Here is a 16897-nt window from a genome sequence, read left to right on the forward strand (position 1 = left end):
TTTTTACTTTATGTTTTTTAAAGTAAAAAACACCCCAAACAAACACGTTTCAAGACTTTTCTTATTTTCTTAGACTTTCAAATGTACTACCAAACAGGGCCTAATTTTAGATGAAAAGTAATTCCTAGAAACAGAAACAAGTACATTTACTTTAATTGTCTTCTAAAAGATAAAGTTTGTATCAAAATTTTGAGAAATATGGCATAATTAACTGATTGAAATTGCCCTTAAGGCCAAACAAGCCTAGCCTCCCATCTGCGGATGGGCTCACAGACTTAAAGGAAAATTTCAACTATCATACTAATTGTGTAGCCCAGCCCAACACGGTTTGGGCACTTGTGGGAAGTTATCCTAGCCAACCCATATGCAATGGAGGCCTATAAGAGGTCTGTGCATGTGAATTTTGTCCTGTATCTCAATGCTCAAAGCTGAAAGCAACTCCTGGAAGAAACCTCAAAAGAAAACGGCCATGTTTAAGCCCATAACCTCACTCTTTTGTTTTGTGCTTCTATAAATGGAGACCAGTTGAGAAGTTCTGACTAAGCTCTTTCTGTTGTTTCAAGGGGTTCACCTTCACCAACACAAAGAGCTTCATCAACCCCACAAGAATGGTAATTCATATAACCATTCATACCTTGGCTTTTGCCTTTGGCCTTCTAGGTACCATACACCAACTTCCATTTCTTCCAATTGAATTTGATCTCTTTTAGAAATCATTTTGCTTCTCTCTGATGGATCTTCTGTATTTTTCTGTTTCAAAAGGTAATATTGTATCATTCATGGTGTACCTGGCTCCAGTGTAAGCTCCATGATACTAATCACTAGAGTTGTTTTGAAAAACAGTGCAAATTTCCAATAAACTGGTGTTTAATCTGTCTTTTGTTTTCCATTATAGGCCCACCTTTTATAGGATTTATAAGAAGAAATCCACAGAAGGATTTCAATCAATACCATATGTGGTAGCATTACTGAGTGCCATGTTATGGATATACTATGCGATGCTCAAGAACGAAGGAGCTATGCTTGAAACCATTAATGGCATTGGATGCAGCATAGAAGCCATATACATAACCATCTACCTGGTTTATGCACCCAAGGAGGCAAGGGTGGGTTGCTCTTCCTTCCTTGTTATTCATTATTTGATGCCAATTCTCAGTTCTCACAGACAAATTCATTACTCATATAGCAAAAACTACTACTATATTGACATGACACCCATGAATTGTTGGGTTTGTGGTTTGGTGGATCAACAGAGATGGTTATGTATACCTAGAGAGATGATGGGTTTGGTGGGTCAACAGAGATGACTGTCCATGATCCCTAAAACAAATTTTTTCTTTCTTTTTCTTCTTAATTCAATTATTGGGTTTGTGGTTGTTCTCCAAATTATTAGAGGTGTTTTGATGGCCTTTCCAGGTCTTTACATTGAAGCTGCTACTACTTTTGAATGTTGGAGCCTATGGACTGATCTTACTGTTAACCTTCCTACTTACCAATGGTTCAAGGCAAGTTATGGTTGTGGGATGGATCTGTGCTGGCTTCTCCATCAGTGTATTTGCTTCTCCTCTTAGCATCATGGTACTACTACCACTTATTTTCACCAATCTTTCATTCATTAACTCTTCAGCAAAACACTTGTTTGAATTAGGGTTGTAAATGGGTTGGATTATTCAGATTGAATCACCAGTTGCTAAAAACTGTTGATTATGGTTTCAGAGGCAGGTGATCAGAACAAAAAGTGTAGAGTTCATGCCCTTCTTATTGTCCTTCTTCCTCACCCTCTGTGCAGTCTTGTGGTTCTGCTATGGTTTGTTGAAGAACGATTTATATATAGCAGTAAGTCTAGCTGAGCCTACAGTTTTGTATGTATTATGACTGATCAACAGATGAAGGAAACATTGCCAAGACTTCAAATATAATTGCTGATTAAGTGTATCTCTCTGATGACTAGATACCAAATGTGTTAGGATTTGCATTTGGAATCACTCAAATGATCCTCTACATGGTCTACAAGGACACAAAAAAGGACTTCAAATGTGAAGTGAAGCTGCCTCAGTTGAACCCCAACATCAATTCCATCACCACAGAAGAACTGAAGGCACAACCAAGAGGCGATCAACCACAGTACAATGAAGCGAACCGCCAGATGGGCAATGCCGCACCGGCCGAATTCAATGTGTAGAACATCCATATATGCAAGGAAGATCTGAAATATATAGAGCACCTCCATGGGGTGAGCAAAGCAAGAGCTATAACAGTGGGTTTGATGGATGAATACAAGGGGAATTGCCTACTAGCTTGAATTTTTTACACCTTCACCATACAGTTGCTTATTCTTTTCCAAGTGGGGTTGTTCGTTTCCTTCCATCCATCCATCTTCCCACAACAAATGTGCTCCAAGGGAAGAAGAAATGCCTTTTAGAGCTACAAATCAAAAAGAAAAGAAAAAACCTAACAGAAAGCACTAGATGAATAAGTGCTAAAGCCCTAAAAGCTTTTCTCTTTTCTTTTTCTGTTAAATTTGATCAAATTCCCAAAGGGTGCAAGTATAAATGATTATAGTAACCAAATTATCAATGCCTCATTATTGTGCATTTATGGTGTCATTTTCTTCTGTTTATAATGGGATTGTGTGAATCCATAAACCCGGAAAGTCATCAAGCCATGTTTGGTAAAAATCTGGAAGCAGCTCAGTCAGTGCAGTTCAATCACCCCAAAAGCCCTCCCAAATGAGATTTTTATTGAATTCGCATTGGCTCCTCACAGCACATCCCAACCGGGTTCTATTGTCTTCTCAATAAGGAGGGCCAATCGATGCAAATTTTGAAATATTGTAGGGACAGTTTTGTCCCATAAAAAATAAGCACTTATTCAATAAGTGATTAAAATAAATAGGCCCAAAATTGCTTATTTTTTAAGTATTTATTCTGGACTTTTTTTGTCAAACATGAATAAGCACTTATTGTCCAATCCCACCACTTATTTTAAGTATTTATTCAAATAAATACTTAAAATAAAGGATTTTCGGCTCTAATAACCCTTGTATTTTGCCAAAAAAAAACACTTTTGTTCTTGTAATTTGAGGATCTCATTTTTCATTATTTTATTTGATCTTAAACGATGCAAGGGACGACATTACAAATGTCATGTTTCTGCTTATGATTGACCTTTTTTCAAAGTCTGAGATCTAAATTAGCCCCTCCAAAAGGGCAAAAGTAGTATTTTCACAAATTACAAGAATTGTTATCAAAAGCCGAAAATCCTTAAAATAAACGGAGAAGTACAGATACACACGATGCAGAATTCTGAATTCCAGCCCTCCCTATTATTAACCCTCTCCCCCTATAAACTACATCCTGCCCGTGAATTTGGCATCAATTCACGGTCAGGATGCATTCCCCTTGTACTTTGGAACCATAAAATTCTGATCTGGGCTGATTCCTCATTCTCCCTGAAATAAATGGTACCAAACAGTCCCAACCAGCCTACTTTCCAGGGTTTGCATCTCCCCACCCCACCAGGGCCACCACAGACTTGCCCCTCAAAAACGTCCCACGAATCCTAGGCGTGACGCGTGTCATGACACACGCGCACTAGGATGACTCGTGCGGTCTCTATTTCACGCCGTTTGTATCACGTTCGTTAATTCCTCCTCGCCCAAAAGGGCTTTTGCTCCCATTCTGGGTATTATTTCTCCTATTCTACTATGAACTAAAACCCTTGGCGCCCCCTTTCATAACCCACCCACCGGAGATAAACTCTTTCGAGTTCCGTCGGCCATACAAACGACGAGAAGGTAAGCATTCTATAATGGAGGGAAGTAAGTGCCACTGGTTTTCTCGGTGCCCCCTAACTACTACGCTTACTTCCCTTCCAACGATAGCGTCGCTGGTTTTCTCAGCAAAATGCTTAGCACTGGATTTAATGTTGTTGGGTTCAACTAGATGTTGTTGCCGGTGGCCACAGAGCTGGAGTGCATAGTCATGGATTGGCTTGGCAAGATGCTTAAGTTCCCCAAGTCTTTCCTCTTCTCTGGAAACAGTGGTGGTGTGCTACAAGGGACTACCTGCAAAGCCATCCTGTGCACTCTCACAGCAGCCAGAGATCGGATGTTGAACAGAATTGGTAGGGAGAACATAGGGAAGTTGGTGGTTTATGGATCAGATCAGACCCACTGTGCACTCCAGAAAGCTGCCTAGATTGCAGGGATCTTTCCAAACAACTTCCATGCCGTTGCAACGAGTAAGGCCACCTCATTGGGGCTGGCCCCCAAATCTCTTCGGTCTGCAATCCAAGCAGATATACAAGCTGGGCTCATCCCATTATTCCTCTGTGCTACTGTCGGTATTACATCATCGACAGCCGTCGACCCAATTGCTCCTCTATGCGTAGTGGCCAAAGAGTATGGAGTTTGAGTTCACATCGACGCAGCATACGCCGGAAGTGCATGCATATTCCTAAGTTCAGACACTTCATCAATGGGGTAGAGGATGCAGACTCGTTCAGTTTCAATGCACACAAGTGGTTCTTCACCACTCTCAATTGCTATTGCCTTTGGGTCAAGGACCCTAGCGCCCTTGTTAAGGCCCTGTCAACCAGTCCTGAGTATTTGAGGAACAAAGCTACTGAATCAAAAAAAGTGATAGACTACAAAGACTGGCAAGTAGCCCTCAGTCGTCGATTCCGAGCCATGAAGCTCTGGATGGTGCTTCGGAAGCTCTAGATGGTGTGGCCAACCTAAGAAATTTCCTTCGGACCCACGTGAAAATGGCTAAGAAGGTAACCATGGACAAGAGGTTTGAGATTGTGGTGCCGAGGAATTTCGCGATGGTATGCTTCCGGCCGCTACCACCGCCGGTGAAGGATCATGAGGATGAGACGCTCAGGCAATCGTTAGAGTTGGAACGTGCAAACGAGATCAACCGTAAGTTGCTGGAGTCGATCAACTCGGTTGGGTGCATATACATGACGCATGCGGTGGTTGGGGGTGTTTACATGATCAGGTTCGCTGTTGGTGCAAGCCTTACGGAGGACCGCCATGTGAACTTGGCATGGAAGGTAGTGTAGGAACATGTAGAGGCCATTCTCAAAGCGTGCTGATTAAGGTGGCGACCCAGGAAAAAATAAAAGAAATTAATTACTTGGGTTCATTAATTTTGTTCGTATTCATCATCTGTAATTTTTTTTCTTAAATTTCTTTTGTATCTATTAAATCATCTACATCGAATTGTTTCTACTATGAAATTATCAAATTATTATTGATTTTACAATAACGATTCAGTTAACAGTAGAATAGGAGAAAGTACTTGGAATGGGAGAAGAAACCCTTTTGGGCGAGAAGGAATTAACGGACGTGATACAAACGGCGTGAAATAGAGATCGCACAAGTCATTTAATGCGCGTGTGTCATGACACGCGTCACGCCTAAGTTTCGTGGGAACGTTTTTGGGGGGCAAGTCTATGGGTGGGGGGCAGATGCGAACCCTACTTTCCATTTCCATAAACCAACCCATGACGTCCATCATTGGTCATTGCAAGTAACACAGCCTAGACCAAAGCCCAAACTCAACTCCCAAAATACCCTACTTAAAACGCAAATTGAACTCAAGGGCCAAGAGGCCCAATACAACTCCGGCCCAACAATTCATTCTCTCTTCTTCTTCTTCTTCTTCTTCTTCTTCTTCTTCTGCTACTTGTACGAATTACTCGCTATCCTTGTTTCTTTTTTTTGGTTTTTGTCGAAGTTTGTGGAGATGAAGAACCGAAAATCGGAAGAGTACAACGGGAACGGAGAGAATGTTAGCAGCTCGATCTCGAACTCAATCAATAAGAAGAAGAAGAAGAGGCTGGGAGGAGGAGGTTTGTCTCTCGAAGCGTTCGCGAATGCGAAATCCAAGAGCATAGACTACAATCCAGCCCTTATCAGTAATTATTTCCTGCTAAACCCCTGCTTTTTATTATGTAATTCCGTCATCTTTGTGTTCTTCAATTTTAGGGTTTTTTTTTTTTTTCCAAAATCTCTTTTCCCCCTTTTTCTTTTATTACACTTCTTGCTTCTGTTTAATAGGGTTTTAAACTGAAATGGTGAGTGGTGAGGAACCTTTAAGACTGAACTGTCTAAGTTCGTTAAAATCCCTATGAATTGAAAATATAGTGGATTTAGAGACCACATAGGTGGAACCCAACATCGAACTCGATATCATTTCAAACTAATCAAAATACTAGATATCATTTCAAGATTTTAGGGCTTGTAAGCAACAGCCTCCTCAATCCTGATTGCGACCTTTCAGCAGAGGACCGCCTAGTCATAGAGACTTCAAGTGTCATGTACAAAAATGGATTAATTGTTATTTGATTAGTTCATCGCATTAAAAGTGACCCAGACCCAGATTAAAATGATTGTTCTTACAATTAACAGTTCAAAGAATCAAAGATAGGACATAAAATAGGTAGAAAGTATGAAATGCAACTTCAATTGAGGATGCGAGAGGAGCTGCAAGGTACTCATTCCAGCAATATGGTCCTCACTCCAAACCTTGTTTAATATGCTAGTGCTGTCACTTGAGAGGCCATAATATTTTGCTGGAAAATCAATATACGATCCTCAATTGCATTGCCAGTCTGTTTTGATTATGCATCAAATGAGACCATCTTTACCCAGTGGAGTTACAAACCTGCAATAAGTTGGTAATAGGATGTACAAAGTGCAATAGATGGTAGCAGCATGGGCAATCGGTAGCTTTAATAAGTTGGTAACTAGGTGTACCATTTATTCATGTTGCTACAACCTATTGTAACTGAAATATAGTTCGTCAACTAACCAATGTAGACTATTCTGAACATCCACAGATATTGCCTTCGGTGTTTTAAAAGGTGTGGGAGGTGTACACCTGGAGCAATTGCCCCCAAAACGCCCTGCGGTGTATGCCAGAAGTGCTGATACCTCTGAGGTGTACGCCTCATATGCCTTTTTCATGAGGCATGCACCTCATTCACATTTCATATAAAAGGACAGAAAAAAAATAAAGAAAGAAAAAAATGGAAAAAAAGAAAAGGAAAAGAAAGGGAAGGGAAAGAAAAAGAAAGAGAAGAAGAAGAAGAAAAAATAAGGGGAAGGAAAGTGGGCCGGAGGCAAAGCCCCTAGGCCCCCTTGGCTGGGGGGCCATCTATTGCCCCCACATTTTAAAACGCCTCATGCCTCTAGGTGGTGGTCGCTTTGTGTCACGCCTCCGCGTTTTAAAACATTGATTGCCTTACGTTAAATGATTGTAATCTTTAGACATTCTGAAAGCCTGGGATTGTTCTTTTTTGGAATACTGGTCCACTAGTTGAATCATCTAGATTAATTAGTTTCCAGCTTTTTATCTATTATTGCCTATTTATGAAACTTTCCCTTATTTTCAGAAAAGCAAAGAGAGTTCTACAACAATGCAAAATATGTGAAAAGGTACAAGAAGTTGATGAAGCAGCAAAATGGAACAGACAATCAGCTTTCTGCAGCGACAAATTTACTGGAGGTATTAATACTTATTTTTTGCAGATTATCTGCTTGTTATCTCTTTGTATTTGTAGTTTCTCTGGTTATTAACCTTTTTCTATTATTTTCTGCTAGTATTTGTATAACATTTTTGTAAGCTTTTCATGTTAACTGCTTATACCAGCTTACCTATCATTTCTCATGTTAACTTTGTGGACATGGGCGCTGATCAAAAAAAAATGTTGACATGGACCATGTCAGAGGATTATATATTAATTACAGAAATCTCTGTTAAAGTCAGTCCAATTTGCGTTGATTTTTAAGGAGGTTGTGAGCTCCTTAATGGCTGAAGTTAAAGTTGGGTTGATTTTTATACACTTGAGTTTTTATTAATTAAATATTGTACCCACTAAAAGACAAAACAATATGTCATTCAATTCAGCTACTTCAGCTGTTATAAGTTTCATTTGGCAGCAAGTGGTTTGCTGATGTCTTAGCAAAACAAGAGGTGGGGAGGAACCAGTTGTTTTGGGCTTAATTGTAACAGTTTTTTGTCTGTCGAGAGTTAAGAAAGTTTACCTCTCCCTGTCTTGTAATTTTTAAATATTTTTAATGAAATTCTGTTATTGATCAAAAAAAGTAGTGTCAATGAAGTCTCTCCATAAAAAATACCAGCTGAGTGGCATGTGCAAGAGGAGGGAGAGGGAGTGAGAGCGAGAGGGAGGGGAGGATGAATCAGTTTTGATGGAAATGCATTTATCATTGTAAAGTGATAAAAATTATGCTTTTAAAATGATTAAACCATTTTAAGATAGCCTCTCCCTTAGTTCTAAAGGGGGGGGAACTCTTATAAATGCATTTATCATTGTAAAGTGATAAAAATTATGCTATTAAAATGATTAAACCATTATAAGATAGCCTCTCCCTTAGTTCTAAAGGACAAAAAAAAAAAAAAACTCTTATAAATGCATTTATCATTGTAAAATGATAAAAATTATGCTTTTAAAATGATTAAACCATTTTAAGATAGCCTCTCCCTTAGATAGATTTTGAAGGGTTTAAAATTTTATTATATTTTAATTATAAATATTATTTTACTATATCTTATTTAACATTTTATGCCTTGTCCCAACTATCTAGGGTTGGGTACATTAAAGAAAATGAAATGGAAAAACAGGATAGCCAACCCCATATGATTGGTGGGATAAGTCTTGGATGATGATGATGATGACATTAATTCTGTGCTGCCATTCCATCCTGTTTAGTGTCATATCTATTGCTAAGTTGTGGACCCTTGAATCATTTCTCTGTACTTCAATCCATGTCCTTTTAACTTGTAATAGACCACTTCTTATTGGTGTTGTAGATGACCTTCTTTATGCATGCCCAAACCAACATAGTTTACTTTTCCTCGTTTTATTTATTTATTTATTTTTATCAATAACTGTGAAATGTATTCATTAAAATTAAGAAGAATTACAAAGCAAGGGGGCTAAACAATCTTAGCTCCCTATAACAGTCTGTGAGCATCAAATACAATTACAATAAAGCCCAAAACAAAGAGGTTGTATTAACCCCTTGCCTAGCTAAACCATCTGTCAGTGAGTTTGCACTTTTCTTAACCCATTTGTACTGAATTTCAACATCCTTAGCCAGCCACTTAAATTTTCGTTTTTCATTGTTGTACTTCCATATCCTTGAGTTATCTTCTTTTAACCAGTTCACCACCACTTCAGAATCTCCTTCAATAATCAGCTTTCTAATTTGCATCTCCTTGGCTCTTCGAACCCCTCTAAGGGCTGCAAGAATCTCAGCCCTCAAGGAATCTCCTTCCCCAATTGGTCCTGAAAACATAGCTAACAGATTTCCATGTTCATCTCTTATTGCTCCCCCTATTCCAGATGGACCTGGATTACCCATATTGCTGCCATCAAAATTTAGTTTAAGAAAGCCATTAGATGGGGGACACCAGCAAGAGAGTGATGCCTTCTTAGCTGAGGCTAATTTTGCAATTTCCTTCCAGTTTTTTACCATCTCATCTACTGAGAAGTCTGCAAACAAGGCCGAAGTTTTCAGCCAATGTATCACCCTAATATGGATTACCTCCAATATTACTTCCAAGGTTCTCTCCTTTTCTGAGAATATCCGTGAGTTCCTCTCCTCCCAAACAGTCCAGCATACTGCAGCCCTCATACATCTCCACATAGCCTTGGCCCTTTTTGTTGGCCAACTAGGCATGAACCTGAATAAACTTTGCACATTCAAAGGGGGGGCCCACCTGCACCCAAATAAAGAAGTACACCATTTCCAAGTGCTTTTAGTAAATCGACAGGAAATCAGTAAATGGTATTCAGACTCACCATCAGCTTTGCAGAGAGTACACCAATGAGGGCACAAACAACTATTGGGCATTTTTCTTTGAAGTAGATCACATGTATTAACTCTTTCCAAGGCTTCCCAATAGAAACTCCCAACCTTAGGGGGTATAGGAAGACACCACGCCTCTTTATCAAGGAAAGACAGACCCAAAGAAGGAGGTTGAGCTAGAGCTTCAAAGAAGGAAGCACATGTGAAAGAACCAAAGGGGGTGAGAGACCAAATTCTATTGTCTATCTTTGTAGGCTCTAAAAAAACCCCTTCAAGAATGGATAGCAAGGATAAGACGTAATCAAATTCTGTGTCCCTAATTTCCCTTCTAAAGCCCAAGTTCCAGCTGAACCCAGAAGTTGAGTTAGAAGGAACAAGGAAGGAGGAGACTAGTTCATTTTTAAGAGTGGAAAGAGTGAAAAGACTCGGAAATTGATCTTTTAAAGGAGTCCCCAATCCAGATATGTTCCTAAAAATTGATGAGGCTACCTGAGTGCAAGTCATACCTGATCCATGGAGAGAACAAAGGCAAAATAGCTCGAATAGCTTTCCAAGGTGTTGCTCTTGTAGTCCTTGCCACAATCCCAGAGTCCCATCCATTGTCTGCTACCCCATGAATGCTGCCCACTATCTTCACCCACAGTTTATCCTTCTCTAGAGAAAATCTCCACAGCCACTTCCCTAGTAGTGCCAAATTCCTACTCCTTATATTCCCAATACCCAAACCTCCTTCCCTCTTGCTCCTACAAACCATCTCCCACCCAGTGTTTTAAAAGCACAAGGCGCAAAAAAGGTGCAAGGGCCATTTTGCGCCTCAGGCGCAAGGTGCAAGGCAAGACGCGTGCCTTTTGAGGCAAGGCACACAATTTAAAAAATAAAGATAAAAATTCAAAAAAATGCAAAAAGTTAAAAATAAAATGCAAAAAATTATAAAACATAATATTAATAAAAATATAAACTTAAGTTTTAAAATAAATGTTTTAAAAAACCTACTATCTAAAATTAAAATACATAAGTATAATAGTAAAGCATATTCAAATGAGAATTTAAAAATGAAATCAAACATATAAAACATTTTCAACCATATAAAACCCACAATCTCTTTTTTTTCTCAATTGCATCAAGTAGCTAATGTGACATTACATTCCTAATTCTACAAGCCACCTTTGTGCCACACCCCTCGAGGCAAGCCCAAACAAGACCGGAGCTTCAAGAATCCCCTATTTGGTAATGTTGTCCATTCATTCATCCTAATAAAATATCTTCTTAAAAGCAATTAAAACTATAAAATTATTACTTTTTATGTGAAAACTAAGAATTTAAGACCCTAACATGGACTTGTTTGGGCTTGCCTTGAAGGGCGTGGCACGGGGGTCTGGGGGCAGAGCTCCTGGCCTAGCCGCCAAACTCAAAAAATAGGAAAAAGCGGCAAATTTTCAAAAGGCACATGCCTGGGCGCACGCCTAGGCGCACCAGGCATGCGCTTTTGAACGGGTTGCACCTAGGACCTGGGCGAGGCGCCTACCCTAAAATGCACCTAGGCTTACCTTTTAAATCACTGCTCCCACCTAACCCTATGGTCCTTCTTCTCCTCCCCCGGCTCCCAAAGGAAATCTCTCATTTGTTTTTCTAACCTGCTAGCCACCTTAGCTGGAATCTTAAAGACTGATAGAAAGTAAATAGGAAGGTTAGCTAGGGTAGACCTAATTAAAGTGATTCTCCCACCAAGAGACAAATAGTTCTTCCAAGTTGCAAGTCTCTTTTCAAATCTCCCCACAATCGGACTCCAAAATTCATCTTTTTGAGGGTTATCTCCCAATGGCAAACCAAGGTAATTTAGGGGCCAATTAGAAACTGCACACTCCAAGATGTCTGTACACTCCAATATCTCCCTCTCCCCCATATTTACCCCCACTAGACAGCTCTTCTCAAAATTCACCTTAAGGTTTGACATTTGCTCAAAGAGTTGTATAGTGAGCTTTAGGTTTCTTATCCTATTTAGGTCCCCTCATTCACAGAAAAGTATTGTGTCATCTGCAAATTGCAAATGAGTGAGTGGCACATTCTCCCTTCCAACTCTCCATCCTCTTATTAAGCCCCTAGAGTCTGCTCTAGAAATTAATCTCCCCAAAACCTCTGCAACCATCGGGAATAATAATGGGGAAAGAGGATCTCCTTGTCTTATTCCTCTCAAAGTTGGAAAGGAATCCACCACTGTCCCATTTATCAAAATGGAATAATGGCATTTCTTGATGCATCCCATCACCCACTTACACCACTTGTCTCCAAACCCAAAGTTGACCATCACCTCCAACAAGAAAGACCAATCCACCATATCATAAGCTTTTTCCAAGTCTAGTTTGCAAACCACCCCTTTTTTCTTGGATCTCTTGAACTCCTCCAAACTCTCATTTGCAACAAGTATTTGATCGGTTATCTGCCTCCCTTTCACAAAAGCTCATTGGTTGTTTGCTATGATTGCTGGGAGCACTTTTCTAATTCTAATGGACAGCATCTTAGTGATGATCTTACAAAGGTTGTTTACCAAGCTGATCGGCCTAGTCCCTTGGGTGACTTGCATTCCTTTTCTTGGGAACCAAGGCACTGAATGTGGAATTTAGCCCCAGGTTTATCATCCTCGAGAATAAAATTTATCAAACACTATCCTTAGGTCCTCTTTTAAAATCTCCCAACAATCCTGATAAAAAGCCATCGTAAAACTATCAGGGCCTGGTGCCTTTGATCTGTTCATAGAGAACACTGCCTCCTTTATTTCTTCCAAATCAAATTTCCTTTCCTGCCATTCCTTTTCTTCCAACTTCAGTGTAGGCCATTCCAATCCTTCAATCCAAACCCTATTGTTTAGGGGTCTTCTAAAGATAGACCTAAAATGATTTGCAAAAGCCCCTGCAATTTCACTTTGATTGAAAATTGTTGCCCCTTCAATCTCCAAACTTGAGATATAATTCTTTCAACTCCTTCCATTTGCCATTGCATGAAAAAACTTGGTATTTTTATCCCCCTCTTTCAACCACTTGCACCTTGACTTTTGTCTCCAACCTATTTCCTCCTGCAAAAGACAGCCCTCTAATTGTTTACACAGATTCCATTTCTGCTCTTTATCCTCTTCTATAAAACATCCCCTCCCTTCCTTACTAGCCAATGCCTCATTTTGAGCAGTCACCATTTGTTTCTTTTCCACTAGTCTCCCAAACTCTAACAGATTCCACTCCTTGATTCTACCCTTCAGATGTTGGAGTTTTTTATGAAACCTCATTCCACTCCATTTCGCTGTTGGATTACTCTCAACTCTCAAGCCACAAATCTTTGACCTTCTTAATAAAACCTGGGTGTTCAAGCCATATGTTTTCAAATCTAAAAGGGGTGGTGCTTGCATTTCTCATCTCCTCCTTACAAATTACTATAGGCCAGTGATCGGATGTCACCCTTGGGAGTGTTCTAGAATTCAAACTTCCCCCATGTTCTTCCCAATCATTTGAAAACAAGAACCTGTCCAACTTGGAACAGATTGGGTTCACTTGGAGATTGGACCAGGTAAAACAGCTATGCGACAATGGGATTTCCTTAAGTCCATAGGCATCGACAAATTGATTAAATTTTCTCATGCTCATGGTTGACCTCTGCCTAGTACTATTTGTTTCTTCCAAGAATCTGATTACATTGAAGTCACCTCCTAAACACCAAGGTCCTTCCCACAAACCCCTTATATCAGCCAATTCTTCCCATAGTTGCCTCCTCTCTCTATAGTCATTCGGTCCATAGGCATTGGTTAACACTCATTCAAACCCATCCTCCACCTGTCTAAACTTCAGGGAAACTGAAAATTGGCCTATCAGCTCCTCCTTACCCTCCAGTACTTCTTTCTTCCACATTGTCACAACACCCCTTGCAGACCCCCATGAGGGCAGAAATGCCCAATTAATCCCCCTACCTCTCCAAACACTTCTTACCCATTTGATATCAAAATCTGCTCTTTTAGTCTCCCGCAAGAGAACTACATCCAGGTCTATTTTCTTAATGGCCTCTTTTATTACTGCTCTCTTCCTAGCATTTCCTAGCCCTCTGACATTCCAACTTATGATCTTCATTCCGCTGTACTCTTGACCCCATATTCCTCTTACCCTCACTTATTCCCTTTCCTCCTGTCCCTTTTAACACCAAGACTACTACCTCCTTCCACATCCTTCATCAATCTTTCCACTTCACTTAATTTTTTTTTCCTTTTAGCCTTAGTTTCTTCTCCCTTTTTTTTGTAGAAACTTTTTTTTTATCAATAACAGAATGCTTTATTAGATTATAAAAATTGTAGAAACATTTTTAAGTCATTTGGATTTTTCACTTTACATCCCAACTTCTGCACAAAAGCTGCCACAGAATCCTCACTAGTCAACTCTCTTTCTTTTGACTTTTTATTCCTCCCTCCTTGTTCTGTTTCCTCACCTTTGTCCCCATTCTCCTTAATTTCTTCTATTCTAATTACCTCTGGCCCTTCCTTCTGTTTATTGCTCCCAACTACTTCCTTTAACAGGCATTCAAGAATTTCCAGAATTCTTTTATTTCCTTTTACTTCTTCCTCACCCTCCCGACCTTCCCTGTCTCCACTGCCATCTCTTGCCCCATCCCCACCTTTTCCTTGTTTTATCACCTATCTAGGTTCTTTCGGATAGGTTCATTTCTGATACTATCCTTTCTAGTATTTCTATTCATCCATCTTAATTTTTGCATTTTTTCCATACTCATTTTTTAGACATGTTTTTTGATTGCCCAACACTTTGCTCCACATTGGTGGCCTTTTCTATACATGCCCAACCCAACATAGTTTACTTCTCCTCATTTTATCACCTATTAGAGACACTCCTAGGTTCTTTCAACTAGGCTCATTTCTGATATTATCCTTTCTAGTATTTCTACTCATCAATCTTAACATTTGCATTTTGCCATACTCATTTTTAGACACTTTTTATTACCCAACAGTTTGCTCCATATTGCTGGCATTATAACTGTGTGATAAGAGTAATGATTTATATATAAATATGCTTATTATGCTATTATGTTTTTACCTTCCAAAACAGTTTAAAATATTAAAAATATTAAAGCATTGACTATTTTTATTAAACTATTTATGACTAAGAATATTTTATAAAGGAAAATACGAAGGAAAGAGTCATTTATAATGATAAACTTGAATTAGGAATGGTTTTAAAGAGAAAAGGATCATATCGAAGCAAATTATTTGGATATCTATGTAAATGTAAATTGAAAACATTATATTCATCTGATTAACAAAGTAAAATCTGTTGAAAACAATACAGAAGATATTAAAGCATTGACGAATATTTTAGGAAATAGTTTGGTAATGTTTTGTGCCAGTAAAGCATGTCATGGAAAAATCAAGAAATATGTCAGCATTCTAAACCATGCTCATATCTAGTGTGTTGCTTTCCAAAATCTGTATGGTTTCACATGCACTGTTCTGGAATGAACCAAAAAATGTAGATGTCTAGTCAATGATAACTCTTGGGTTAACAAGCCAGAAGCTAGGATTGCAAAAGTAAGAGCTTGAATACCATTTTTACATAATCCAAGAATATAACAGGAGAGGAACTACTGAAAGTGAAGTATCTCCAGTTCATTATTGCCATACTGCTCGTTATCTGCAATAACATGTACACCTATTGAGTGTGGATTAGTTTGTACTGTTTGACAGTCAGAAGGAAATTATTTTGTATTTGCCATTACAGGGCCACAATGAAACTGGAGATGGTATCAAGACAATTAAGAAGCAGAAGAATAAATCACAGGGTTTAGAAGAGCTATACAAGAAGAAACATGAGGAGGAAGAGAAGGCAAGGATGGAGAGAGAAGCAATTATTCAGGCAAAGAAGGAAGAGAGAGAAAGAGTCCAAGCTCGTAGAAAGACTCTAAGGGAGAAGATGTTCAAGAAAACACGGTCAGGTCAGCCTGTCATGAAGTACAGAATTGAGTATCTCTTGGAGAGTATTCAGGCTTCTAATAGTTAGGTTCATTATATGCCTTACTGCTTTTCATCCCAAAGTTTTTGGCATCCCAACTGGAAAATCATGTATGAAGTACTCAGATAAGAGAAATAGTTATCACAAGAAATTTATAAACATTCTCTTCTGTTGTCACAAATGATTCAACATTGAAAGCCATGTAGAACATGTAAAGTAAAATCTAAAAACCGAGTCTGAGTGTATAATTAATTACCATTATCCATTTGTTGGAATAAGTGCCACTAAAAACTGAGTACTTATCTCGTGAGGGGAAGGGCACTTGTTACAATAATCCATTTTGCCGAGCACTTTTTATGCGCCAATTCTTCCCCAGTGGCAGTCATGAATAACTTCGACGGGCATTACCAGCTGTGTTGGTTGGTATGGTTCATTTAGACAGCAAAAAACATGGTATGATCAGGTGTTTGATCACACGCTAGTTAGGAGAGACGTTTTCTTCTTTCCTCTTTTTTTTTTTTTTTGGTGGGGTAGGACTTTGGACTCGTAAGTTAGGAGACATTTTCCCAATGCAACATTTATTTATCCCCTCTAATCTTGACTGGATTCTTGAAGCATGTTTCCCCGGTACCAACCATTTAGATTTTACATGTCTATTCCAAGTTTAACCACAGAACTTTGGAAAACAATATACTTTTTTTTCTGGAAAGTGGAAATTAATCATTATTTATTTTTTGTTTTCATTTTATTTGTAAATTGTAATTAAATACAGCTGACAGCTCTACTTCAAACTAAATAATATCGAGAGTTTTGAACGAAAACCACTCTAAATGTTAAACTAGTTTTAAAAACTTTGTACTTGGAAGTGAACTTTTAGGGTCCATTGACTCCATTTGGTTTATAGGAAAAGGGGTCTAGAATGGCCCTTCCAATTTCAACTGTTTGATTGAGCAAAATCATCATCTATTTGTGAAATGACATTCCCTCATTCTCATTTAAACCAAACAGGCAAGGAAATAGACCAACCATTCCGGTTCTGAGTGATACTGATTCCAATCCT

The 16897-nt window shown here is 38.9% G+C and overlaps 2 protein-coding genes and 1 pseudogene across 2 annotated transcripts; all 3 read left to right on the top strand.

The window, feature by feature from the left end:
• The first annotated feature begins 525 nt into the window (after positions 1-525).
• Positions 526-2594, top strand: LOC104587625 (bidirectional sugar transporter SWEET14-like). The gene is made up of 6 exons (XM_010245310.2): positions 526-660; positions 763-799; positions 896-1106; positions 1417-1578; positions 1717-1836; positions 1952-2594. Exons 1-6 carry the CDS (start codon positions 609-611, stop codon positions 2180-2182), a joined length of 813 nt encoding a protein of 270 aa, XP_010243612.1. The 5' UTR covers positions 526-608; the 3' UTR covers positions 2183-2594.
• Positions 2595-3460: 866 nt separating this feature from the next.
• LOC104587624 (tyrosine/DOPA decarboxylase 5-like) lies at positions 3461-5211 on the top strand (annotated as a pseudogene).
• Positions 5212-5583: 372 nt separating this feature from the next.
• LOC104587611 (rRNA-processing protein) lies at positions 5584-15998 on the top strand. Its single transcript, XM_010245296.3, has 3 exons — positions 5584-5925; positions 7405-7517; positions 15607-15998. The coding sequence occupies exons 1-3, from the start codon at positions 5754-5756 to the stop codon at positions 15883-15885; spliced, it is 564 nt and encodes a 187-aa protein (XP_010243598.1). The 5' UTR covers positions 5584-5753; the 3' UTR covers positions 15886-15998.
• Positions 15999-16897: the final 899 nt, after the last annotated feature.

This window comes from Nelumbo nucifera, chromosome 3 (assembly GCF_055504915.1).
Source record: "Nelumbo nucifera cultivar China Antique chromosome 3, China Antique-T2T, whole genome shotgun sequence".
NCBI classification, from domain to species: domain Eukaryota; kingdom Viridiplantae; phylum Streptophyta; class Magnoliopsida; order Proteales; family Nelumbonaceae; genus Nelumbo; species Nelumbo nucifera.

Bases quoted from the DNA above. Each gene is read 5' to 3' on its own strand.
- LOC104587611 (XM_010245296.3), top strand. From the start codon at position 5,754: ATGAAGAACCGAAAATCGGAAGAGTACAACGGGAACGGAGAGAATGTT. The intron at 5,926-7,404 runs GTAATTATTTCC...CCTTATTTTCAG, and splicing joins CTACAATCCAGCCCTTATCA to AAAAGCAAAGAGAGTTCTAC. The intron at 7,518-15,606 runs GTATTAATACTT...TTGCCATTACAG, and splicing joins CAGCGACAAATTTACTGGAG to GGCCACAATGAAACTGGAGA.
- LOC104587625 (XM_010245310.2), top strand. From the start codon at position 609: ATGGTAATTCATATAACCATTCATACCTTGGCTTTTGCCTTTGGCCTT. The intron at 661-762 runs GTACCATACACC...CTGTTTCAAAAG, and splicing joins TTTTGCCTTTGGCCTTCTAG to GTAATATTGTATCATTCATG. The intron at 1,579-1,716 runs GTACTACTACCA...TTATGGTTTCAG, and splicing joins CTTCTCCTCTTAGCATCATG to AGGCAGGTGATCAGAACAAA.